Here is a 12,271-nt window from a genome sequence, read left to right as displayed (position 1 = left end):
ATGGTATCACTTATCTCTCGAATTCTGCCCTCGTGATGCAGTAGTTGTTTATCTCTCTTTTTCTCAGCTTCTTTATTTTCCATCATTTGGTCTTCTATATCACTGATTCTCTCTTCTGCCTCATTTATCCTGGCAGTTAGAGCCTCCATTTTTTATTACACCTCATTAATAGCCTTTTTGATTTCAACTTGGTTAGATTTTAGTTCTTTTATTTCTCCAGAAAGGGTTTCTCTAATATCTTCCGTGCTTTTTTCAAGCCCAACTAGTATCTTTAAAATCGTCATTCTGAACTCTAGTTCCAACACCTTACTAATGTCCGTATTGATTAGGTCCCTGGCAGTCAGTACTGCCTCTTATTCTTTTTTTTAGGTGATTTTTTCTGTCTTGTCATTTTGTCCTGAGGAGAATAGATGAATGAGAGAATAAAATGCTAACAGGGTAACAATGACCCCAGAAAAATATACGCTAAACAAATCAGAAGAGACCTGAAACTGGGGGAAAAGAAAGGGAATGAAAGAAAAAAGAAAAAAAAAGAAAAAGAAAAAGATTAAAAAAAAAAAAGGAATATGATCAAATATGATCAGGCTGGTGCATAGATCAGTGCCACACACTAGATTTCGGGCGTATTTTGGTCTGTTAGAAGAAAGTGCCTCCCAAAATTTTAAAGAAAGAAAAACTTATATATGTACAAAAATGAGGGTAAATACGATGAAGGGATGGAATATGACTGTAAAGATGAAAATTATAAAAGATTTTATAAAAGGAATTGATAAGAAGTTGGTTGAAAAAAGAAAGAAGAGGAATTAAAAAAAAAAAAGGGAGAGAATGTGATCAGTCAGGAGACTAGAACAAAGGCATACACTAGAGATTTAAGGTATATTTTGGTCTGTTAGAAGAAACTGTATCCCAAAATTTTAGACAGAACAACTTACATATATATATATACCAAAAATAAGGTTAACTACTATGAAGGGATAGAATATGACTCTAAAAATGAAAAATAAAAAAGATTTTTTAATTTTTATTTATTTGACAAAGAGAGAGACAGCGAGAGAGGGAACACAAGCAGGGAGAGTGGGAGAGGGAGAAGCAGGCTTCCCGCGGAGCAGGGAGCCCAATGTGGGGCTCGATCCCAGGATCCCAGGATCATGAGCTGAGCCGAAGGCAGACGCTTAATGACTGAGCCACCCAGGCGCCCCAATAAAAAAGGTTTTTAAAAAAGGGACTGATAAGATGTTGGTTGAAAAAGGGAAAAAGAAAAATTCAAAAAAAAAAAAAGAAAAAGAAAATTAAAAAAATTAACTTTGAAAGACTAAAGAATCATGGGAAAAAAAGCCATGAAGGAAAAACAATTTTAAAACTGAAGACTAAACTAGAAGGGACATATTAGAAAAAATACCCCAAGAGTTTATGCCCTATGTGAAAAAAAAGAGGTGAAAATAAAAACAAAAAATAAAAATAAAATAAAGGATTTGACCTGGGTACTTGTAAGAAATGGGTCTTCCATTTGTGAAAATGATCTAGCCATTTATTCGCATGCTGCATACTTCTTGTATTTATATTATACTTCAATAAAAAATTAAAAATAATGCAATGTGAAAGAGATAAAAGTGATTCAAAAGAAAGTTGGCTTTAATCTTTGACGCCAGAAGACCACAGTTTGCATGCACATTTTACTGATACTCCTCTCATAAACGCCTCCAAAGACTTCCTAGGTCCAATGACACTTTGACTCTTCAAAACTTCTAACTTCGGTGATCACTCCTTTATTTTTGTGCTATCTCATTCTGATTTTCCTTCTAAACTTCCTCGTCACTCCTTTCTAATCTCCTTTGTGGGTTCTTCTTCCTCCACCAGGCTTTCTGTTCTTTTTTTAAAGATTTATTTTATTTATTTGAGAGGGAGAGAGCAAGCGAGCACATGCACAAGCAGGGGGAGGGGCAGAGGAAGAGAATCTCAAGCAGACTCCCTGCTGAGCACAGGGCCCAATGTGGGGCTGGACCTCATGATGCTGAGATCATGACCTGAGATGAAATCAAGAGTCAGATGCTTAATGGACTGCGCCACCCAGGCCTCCTTTTTTTTTTAAAAAAAGATTTATTTGTTTGAGAGACAGAGAGAGACAGAGAGAATGCGTGTCTTCCTCCAACAGCCTTTCAAGTTTTGGCGTTTCTGGGCTCCATATTTAGCTATTTTCCCTTTTTAAGACTCAAATTATCTTCTTAGCCAATGATATCATGCCTAAAGATTTCAGCTTTCACACACACACACACACACACACACACACACACACACACACAATTAATTCTCAAAACTGTATTTCTACCTCAGGTCTCTCTCCTGAAAAAATAGCCCTTTATATCCAACTGTTGATGAGATCTCTCTACTAAATATCCCACAACCCCCTCTCAGCAAACTTACTTCCCACCCGGCCCTCATTACCTGCAAGAAGTGGCCATATCCTGTTACTTGATAACTAATTTTTCTCTATCTAGCTAGCCTAAGAAAAACTTTCTTTGAACGCTCCTACAGTTTTTATATCTTTCCCTTTTTTTTTTTCCCCTTAACAATTTTATTTCTGGATTAAATAGGCAGTTTTTATTTGGTCTTTATTTGGTCACTATTTGGTCTTTATTTGGTCACTATTCAGTCACTTCTTAATCTCTGACATTCTAATTACTCATTCCTTTAGCAAAACTGCCCTCTCTGTAGCATTGATGTTGTCTATCATTTTATAATATTTTTTATCCTATTTCAAGTGATTATAAATTTTTGTACTAACCTGACTTGCCTTATACTACTCTGTCTGCTCAGTCTCTATTTACACTGATACTCCCTAGACATGCACTGCCACCTAAATAACGGAATTTTCCAAGCATGTGGATAAAGGGAGAGGCAGAGAGAGAAGGAATAAGAGAGGGGTGGATGGAGGTGGGGGAAGAAGGAGAAAGAGACAGGAGACTCATCCAGGGACAAATAACTACCCAGGGTTCAATAATTCAACTTATTCTGATAACACCCTCTCCCAGCATGCAGATAAATTTTTCAAATAACTATACAAAGAAATGAAGAAGTTATAACTGAGAAATACTGAGCATATTTTTATGTGTTCACGAAACCTACTCTGCCTCTTGAGCTCCCTCTTGCTTTTCTTCTCAATCATCAAGAAATAAAATTGGAATTGTTTTTTAATTCCCTTTAGTCAGCAACTTCCAATAAAATGTTGTTATATAACCTCCCCTGCTGAGCAGTTTCTCACATCAGTTCCACACTTCCTTTCCTTTGCTATTGTGATAACACTATTAAATATCCTCATGATCTTGCAGACTCCTGTAATCGCCTTCTTTAATTTCCCTCTGCCCTTCATCTCTCTCTGCTTGAATCAATCCTAAATATTACTCGTGTCATGTCATTCAGCCTGCTCAAATTCCTTCATCTTCTCTGTGCTGTCTTTAGAAGTAACTATAAAATGCCACTGTCTAAGCGTTAAAATCCTATGCCAATTTGCCCCAGTTTTATCTTCTGATGTTCCCCCAACCAACCCAACTAATGTCCACAAACCTATCCCATATATGCCTGCCTCTGTGTTTTTTAAACTAAGCATTTTCCTTGCCTATAATAATGTGTAACTTCTCATTCTCTCATAAAAAATGTTATCAAGCCTCCACATGGAGATTTGGGAATAAATATTTCAATATTCTTATTATCCCATTATCCACGATTTCCTTTCATGACACATGCAGATTTTTTTCCAAAATGCATTTTCAATCATATTGATACTTAGATAATTACATGAGAAAAATTTTCTATATCATGTACGAGGATGAATTACACATAGTTCCACTTCTACCAATGACAATCAGCTTGTCTGGACTCTCACACGGATAATGATGATAAACTAGTAATTTCTTAAAAAATTATTTAAAAAAAAATGGAGATCAGTTAAGAGCAAAGACTAGAGAGTTTTTCACTCAAGGAAATCCCCTAACCCATATGGTGAGGAATGGCTAGAACTCAAGCAGAAAACTATAGACTTACTAGCTTGGAAAGTCAGAGAACAGAGACTTAAAAGTACCAGGGCAGCTGAAATGCAAGAGGAGATACCCAGAAATGGAGGGAGGCACCCTCAACTGCATGTATACATTCTTTCCCAAATCCTTGGCTGACACCTGACTGCATGTGCAAGCAGAGCATAAAAAGCACTGTCTGGAAAGTTGAAAGAGGTTTTTGGCTGCCGCCCATCACAAGAGATTTTTGAGTTTGAGTCCAGACAAGTAAGCTGCTTGCTAGAATAAAAATCAACTCTCTTTAAAAGATAATCAAGTCCACAGTCTTGAAAACATATGATCCATAATGTCTGGTACACAATAAAAATTACTAGACATGCAAAGAAATAAGAAAATATGATCTATAGTCAAGAGGGAAAAGCAATCATGTAAACTTACCTTAAGTTGACCCAGATGTCAAAACTAGCACATAGGGATTTTAAAACAGCTGTTAAAAATATGTTCAAGGGCTTAAAGAAAAATATAGTCACGATGAATTAAAAATATGGGAAATGCTCATTAAAGCAATGAAATATAAACAAAACGGAAGTTTTAGCCCTGTGAAGTACATTATCTGTATTGACCATTACTGGGGTGGGCTTAACAGCATACTGGAGATATCAGAGGAAAGGATTAATAAACTTGAAAATAAATGGATAGAACTTATCCAATTTGAAAAGCAGAGAAAACAAAGACTGAATAAAAATGAGCAAAATCTCAGTGACTTGTGGCATAATGCCATACACACACTAGCTCATGCACATGCACGTGTGCACACACCAACTCCCAAAGAGAGGAGAGCATGAAACAATATTATCTGAAATAATAATGGCCAAACATTTGCCAAATTTGATGCAAAACATAAGCTTTTGTATCTAAAAATCTCAGTATTTCAAGAAATATAAATATCATTCTCCCACCACCACCACCACCACACACAACTGGCACACTGTGGAAAAAGTGCTGAAAGCCAAACATGAAGAGAAAATCTTGAAAGATAAAGCGATTCCAAACAGGGTAATATCAATATATAAGAAACCTGAATATATGTCAGAAAGCGATTAGAAGACAATAAAGTATTTTTGAAATGCTGAAAGAAAACAAAAACAAAAACAAAAACAAAAAAAAACCTTGTGAACCCAAAATTTTATATCCAGGGACAATACCCCTCAGAAATAAAAATGAAATCAAGGCATTTTCAGATAAATGAAAACTGAGAGGATCTGCTGCCAAAAGATCTGCATCACAAAATGTATATATTCTGGCTTCCCATACAGGTATACATGTCTTTCTGTATACTTTGCATACATGTAAATATTCTGACCTTGCTCTGGGCTGATTTGCCTTACACATCTCTTTTTGAAGTTCTTCCAGTAGATCAACTGTATTGATTCTTTAAAATAATTCAGTGAGTACACTCGATGTGTTTGTGTATGCTCCTTAGCTTTAATCTACAAGTAGGGGTGGTTAGTTAACATTTAAAATATGCTAATCAAAAATCCTGCCTATAAGGACACTTAGCAGCTGAAGTACCTCAATCAGGGGCGCTCTCAAGAGGCAGCTAAACTAAGCCCTTCAGATATTACTAGTTATATGCACACCTGAGTGTTAACTAGTGTAAGGGATATCAAACATGATTTTTCACCAGTGAAATGAATGTTATTCTTTATATGTGGTGGTTGAAAATAATTTAGGGTCACTGCTGCCCTTTCATAAACAGAGTATAAGAATCAAGAGACTGTAGCTGTTTCACTACAGAATATCTAGAGGTCTGTTTTATTTTTTTTTAAGATTTTGGAGAGCACACGATGGGGCAGGGGAGGGGGGGTCAGACGGAGAAGCAGACTCCAGTGGAGCAGGGAGACTGATGTGGGGCTGGATCCCAGGATCCTGAGATCAAGACCTGAGCTGAAGGCAGATGCTTAACCAACTGAGCCACCCAGGCACCCCTAGATGTCTGTTTTATCTGTATCCCATCTTCCTGTAGGATTCTGCCTTCTGACATTAAAAAAAAAAAGGTAGCAGATAATATTTTTTTAATTGATCTTCAAGCCTGCATTTTAGTCAATGTTTTATGTGTGACAGAATTCAGTTGATATTTGCTCTCTTCTCTTCTCTTCGGGATCTGTTTTCTTTATGCTGATCACCTTGTAGTGGGGTCTAGGACATACAGCTCTCACCTACTAATATTTAACTTCAGTCAGTTTTATCCACCCCATCCCCCAACTCCAGCTCCCTCACCTCACCTGTCTAAAAAAAGAGTAGTTACGAAATCAGTAAGTCTTTGCATATCCTCTGTAAAATACTATATGTAGTAATATTGCTTATATAAATTTATTTCTAAATATATTTATATGTACATTCTAGTTCGGTGGTTACATTAATAAAATTTATGTAAGAACACAACAGAGAACACAGTTTGATATGAAGAATTATTTTTAAGTGCACAATTAAGTGAATGAAGCTGTTCAGAGAATGAATACATAAAGTGAATGATTCAGAGGTTTTAGAGCTGACAAGGATTTTAAAGGTCTGGAGAAATCTTTTCTCTGACTTGGGAAAACTTCATCAGTATATCACAAATGCTCTTCTTTTTCACCAAAGAAAATGCCACAACCTTTCTTTAAAAAAAAAAATGTTCTTTTAAGCATGACTTTTCTTGACATGAATGAAATTATCTTACTTCCAAATGGTATCCAACCCTGATGAAGGCACAAAGTGGGTCAAAAGCTCCAGTACCACAGGTCAGAAGGTGTGTCCTATTATAGTGATGCAAAACCCGAACATAATTTGCACATTCACTCTAAAGCAGAAAAACAGAAAGAAGAAATTGGGTAATGTTAAAAAAAAAAAAAAAAAGTTTAGTCCTTTTTTTGATTTCTGTTTTCCCTAACCCCACAAATCTCATGTTCAAGTCTCTCTTGGCTAGAGGAGGCAAGAAACAGTGGAAGAATAGACTGGTTGACCGATGCACATTTTAGCCTCACCACATGAATTACACTTATAATGGGATTGTATCATTTTTCAGGTATTCTAGCACATAACCGGGGAGTAAAAAAAAGTACTGTTCAGAAATTTATTCAAACAAAGATTTGCATGGTGATATGCATGTTCCACTAAGTAATTAAGTTATTCCCAATGCTGTTATTTTTTTTTTTCAAGTACATATAAACAAATGAATCACACAAAGTCAGAAAACCAATAATTAGAGAAGGCTTCGCTACCCTTAAAGAAACATATGTAGACTTAAAGGCATTACAGAGTTTTGATGTTTGGAAAAATAAGTCCTATCTTCAAATTCATAAATTCACGCAAAGCACTTTCATAGAGAATTTTCAAATAAATACATAGAAAGCTAACCAAGAGAAATAACATTTTACACCTATTACTATAAGACTGCTGTGTAGGAATCAGCAAAATTTTTTCTTATGAAGGATCAGGGAGTAATATATTTAGTTCGAATGGCCAACTGGTCTCTGTCTCAACAAATTACCTCTGTGAATACGGCATGAAAGCAGTCATAGACAATCCAAAAATGAATGTGTGCAGCTAGCTTCCAATAAAACTTTATTTACAAAAATAGATGGCAGGCCACATTTGGCTGAGGAGCTCTAGTCTGCCTACATTGGGATTCAACTAGAACTTTTTTGAGGACAGAATATTTATTTTACACTTCTTCGTATTCCCTGGTTAATTAAACACAGTCCCAAATACATATTATATGCTTAGCAAATCTTACTATATAAATCACTAGGTGAGTTTTATGATCAATATGCTAAATGAAAAATGTTTAAAACTGCTCAAACCAACTTGTCTAAATTAATTCTAGCAAACACCTTCCTGGTAAATTAGGTATTGCTGTTTCATTTAAAATAAATTACAAAATACTAAACTCTTTTAATGCTAAGTGTTACTCTGAAATCAATACATGCAGTAGACAGTAAATATAATGTTTTATAAGGGCAGGTTATGACTTTTAAAATCTCTCACAGAACAGTATTGGGTGAAAAAGCCACCAGAACCATCTGACCAGAAGTGATTCAGATTATAGCATTCCCTTGTTCAGAATGAGCAATGTACTACTAACCTGATTATCCAGAGCATGTAGATATATTTTCTTCAATTTCCCACTCACATAGAATTTATTCTCAGGGTGACCCATACCACTGGAAAAATCTGATCATTCAGGCATGGGGAAAATATTCTATTCTCCTATCACTATAAGCACCTGCTTTTCATCTCATGAAACCCTGTCACACCTAGAATGAGCAGATTAGACTACATTTTGGGTCTGCTGGGCTTAGGTTGACACAGCCTAAGCGTGTGTCTGATTAGTCAGCACCATGCTGTGGACTAAGGCAGCAAGACTCACTCCTTGGCTGTGACCCAGTTGCTACAGAGACTCAGAAGTTGGTATAACGTGTGTTAGTCTTTTACATGGTATTTTTTTTCTCACTAAAAAAAGAAAAAAAAAAAAAAAAAGGATGAGTTAACTTTCAAAAGGAGACGTGCATGCCTTCCTCCAAAGCTGTGTCTTGTGTCATCAGAGCGACTCCTAGCACATGAAAGTCCCTTCGTGCATATTTTTGTGGGCCCGGAAATGGGTCAGAGCTGCCACTCCTACACAACCTCGTGCACCGCGGGGAAATTACGGAGACCAAAGATCGATTGTTCCAGAAGGAAAGACCCTAAACACATCGTGGGATAGCATGCTTACTGCCTTTGCCTTCTCCTTTCTTTTTGTTTTTTTCTCCTTTTGTTTCTTCATTTGGTTCTACTTTACTAATCGAAGAAAAATGAAATCTCACAAAGAATACGCTTAGCTTTCCCTTGAATTAAAAATTTACTTGACTTTTTTTTAAATATGTAGGAAATAAGCATTAGAAGAAATTCATAAATCTGAGTTGATAAATATGTAATAAAACCAAAACCAAGATCTAGAGGCACCTCAGCTCCCTTTACTCTAACTTCACATTGAAATCAACTTATAATGATCTCTATACAATGTTTATTTCTGTTTGGATATGTGTATATATATTTTTTTCTTCCTGAATGAACTGCATATACACCTTTGGGAGCAAATAAGAGGTTAGGGAGTCAGTCCCTTGTGACGGACCAGGGATAGAATTGATGATGTGTTTAATTTACAATGAGTAATACTTACCGCATCTTTTCCCTTCATTATGCATTCTTCTATTTTTAGTGCTGTACTAGGCCAGTGTATCTGAAATAAAAGATAATGTACTATTATGCAAATGCAAATACAAAATTAAACCACACTGAAAAACCATTTCATTTTTGCTGTGTTCCCAACACGTTTTCATTTTGTTCCATTTCCTGAGAAGATAAATCAAAACTTTATCTCCTTTGTATCATTATCTGCCTAATGAAGACACTTACATTTGAGCTTCTATTTCATGCGAAAACTTAGTTTTTTTAAAAAAAAAATCTTTCTGAATGCTCCCTCAAGACTCAGCCCTTCAGAGGTCACCCACGCTTCCAGCAGCCATGCTCTGTGCTTAACCTGCCATGACCTCCGCCGTCCAGTCCTTCCCCTGAACCTGACCATCTTCCCCTCCAAGTCAGGCACCTCCCTGAGTTCCCTTTGCATTTTTACCACTTAGCCCAGAGTTTGGTGTGTGGGGCTCAGTTATGCTGGCTAAATGAGGGATTAAAGGATGTGTGACTCCTATGTGCTGGAGGGACACCCAGACTGCCTCCAGATCTCCACCACATCAAACACGGTCCATCTCTGTACGTGTCCCTCCAAGATCAGTAGAAGAGCATTACTGGTATGCATAATCAGCGGAGTGGGGTTGGTGTACATATAACCCAGGAGTAGAATTACTGGGTCTTAGGGGAAGTATATATTGAATCTGTTAACACAGTGCCAGAGTGCTCTCCAGAATGGCCACCCATTCATACTCCACCAGCAATACCCCGTATCTTCACTGATACTTGAATTAATCAGCTTTCTAATTTTTGTACTAAGCACCTCAGATTCAATACTCAATTAAACCCTTACCACAACTTTTATCAAAGATATATTATTATCTAGGGAGCTCCTTTTAAAAACAACAACAAAAAAATGTACATTTCTATGTCCAGCCCCAAAACGTGGTACATCTATGGATGGGAACCAAGGAATGTGATCCATTTGAGCAAGTATAGCTAGTGGTAAGTTGCCCCAAGACCTTAAGCCTCCATATTAATAGTTTATCCCCACATCTGATGGATCAATGACACTTTGAGCCAGGCTACATCAATATTTCTTCGGTTCTCTTCTTTTTAGGCAATCACCTTCTGTTCTCAAGCTAACATTTTGGTGAAGGAGTAGGATGGGCCTCTCAAGAGATTAATATTTCTACAAATAAACTTTTCCTCCTCAGGATGCTCAAAAGTCCCCAGGGGAAGGGTTTAGGTATAGCCTTCTACTACCCAGGGTCAGTGTTTACTCTCATTAGACTATTATTGTTCAGGCTTGTGTTAGTCAGCCAGACTCTTTTCCTATCCATGGCAGTCTGTCCCCTTAAGGCCCCTATTATCTCTCCCTGACTTCTCCCCTCCTTCTACCACCACCATCCCATTCTGTGCTCTGCTAGCCTGAGAAACCATTCTGGGTATCAAACTAAATATTAGATATTGCTGATAAGGAGGTATTTTTTTTTTTTATTTAGTGAGCACGCTCTTTCTTTTTTAAATTAGTGGCCAACACTTACAAATGAGAAATTTTGCATAAAAATCAAGATTTCTGGTTTCTCTAAATGGCCCAGGCACTCTCTGATTTGCTTCAGACTTTTCTTTTACCTGACTGACCTCTGCAGTCATTTTAGTTTTTGAAAACTGATATATTTATGTTTGAATCCCAAATATGGTCACGATTTAAACTTTTCTTTTTAAAAGCTGTGCCCCATAAAATAACATGTTAGGTATTTATATGCCAGAACTGAAAGAGGCTTATCACTAACCCACACATTATGTAGCCAAATCCAGTCCCTGATACATAAATAATATTGGGAATGTATAAAAGTGGTGTCAAAGGCATTTTATTATGATGATTTTTACATAAGTACATGTATTATCATAGGAGTAAGCACTCTATGGTTTGAATTACAGGTATAATATTACTTTGATGTTCTTATTAGTGTAATGGGCCCCCAAAATTTTCTTACTTACAATATTCAACATCAGGTTGTTCAAGCATCAGTACATAAACTTAAAAAAAATCATGTGTTTTCATTTATGTTGCAACACAGAAAAAAGACAATGTAAGGAAAAATGTAAGAAAACCAACTAAAAAGGCAAAAGCACACACATAAAATCCCAGAATCAATGTTCACGATGGCAGCAGTGAATCCAGCAGTGGATCATATGCGAGTCAGGAAAGACATCATATATCACATATCACATATATGACGTGGTATCACATATCACATCAATGTCAGGTTCAGATGCAGCCCTGCATCAGCTTCAGCAGAGTCACTAATACCATTAGAGGGTAAGCATCCTAGAAGTGAGGCTGTAGAATTTATAAACTTCACTGATCCATTATTTTGGAAAAGATTTTTGCATATGGGGTGAGATTTTTTTTTCAGATGATTTCTAAGACTCATTTTCACTTGAGATTCAATTTGTTTTTGGAATTATGATTTTACTGTGGATGCAAAATTATTCAAAAGGATATGCTAGAACGTGCATATGTATAGACATGTATATGGACTGTATATATACATAGCATATATTACATATACACAAGTAAATATAAATACAGATTTATTTTAGGATCATCTGTCATTGGAAAGATTTTCATGACGAATTAAGTTATTAGCACTGATAAATCAGAGAATATCTCACTTGTAATTTCGAATTTTGCTTTATATTCTTAACACAATTTAGGAGATACAGGGCTCTTCTTCTTAAACTGTATTTTCACAATTTCAAAGTAAAACTCAACCAATTCTTTAGAAAAATATACCAAGTTCAGCTTCTCAACATTGAAATAATATCCAGACCAGTAAAACCACCTCAACATACTATATCCTGTATTCCCCTGACGGCTTCATTAACAATTATTTCTAGGAATATTTGAATACATTGTTCAGGGGGCAATTCTCTACAGAATTTCTACACATCTTCTGACAGATTCTGTTCCCCATTATCTTTTCAAACAGGCTTGAAAGTAGAAATGGAACTTCCCTCCAGGGAATATGAAAGACTAGTTTCCT

General features: G+C 36.3%; 1 protein-coding gene across 1 annotated transcript in view; it reads right to left on the bottom strand.

Annotated features, from left to right (window-relative positions):
• SEMA3E (semaphorin 3E) overlaps positions 1-12,271 on the bottom strand; it is a 247,167-nt gene that overhangs the window by 80,222 nt on the left and 154,674 nt on the right. Inside the window, exons 3-4 of the mRNA XM_032402271.1 lie at positions 9,211-9,270; positions 6,730-6,849 (exon numbers count right to left, since the gene is read on the bottom strand). Of these exons, the coding sequence (XP_032258162.1) occupies positions 6,730-6,849; positions 9,211-9,270 (180 nt within the window). The remainder of the gene's footprint in view (positions 1-6,729; positions 6,850-9,210; positions 9,271-12,271) is intronic.

The sequence above is a fragment of the Phoca vitulina genome, unplaced genomic scaffold (assembly GCF_004348235.1).
Source record: "Phoca vitulina isolate PV1807 unplaced genomic scaffold, GSC_HSeal_1.0 scaffold4, whole genome shotgun sequence".
Classification (NCBI taxonomy): domain Eukaryota; kingdom Metazoa; phylum Chordata; class Mammalia; order Carnivora; family Phocidae; genus Phoca; species Phoca vitulina.
The sequence above is the reverse complement of the archived record's forward strand: the minus strand, read 5'-3'. Positions and strand labels throughout refer to the sequence as shown.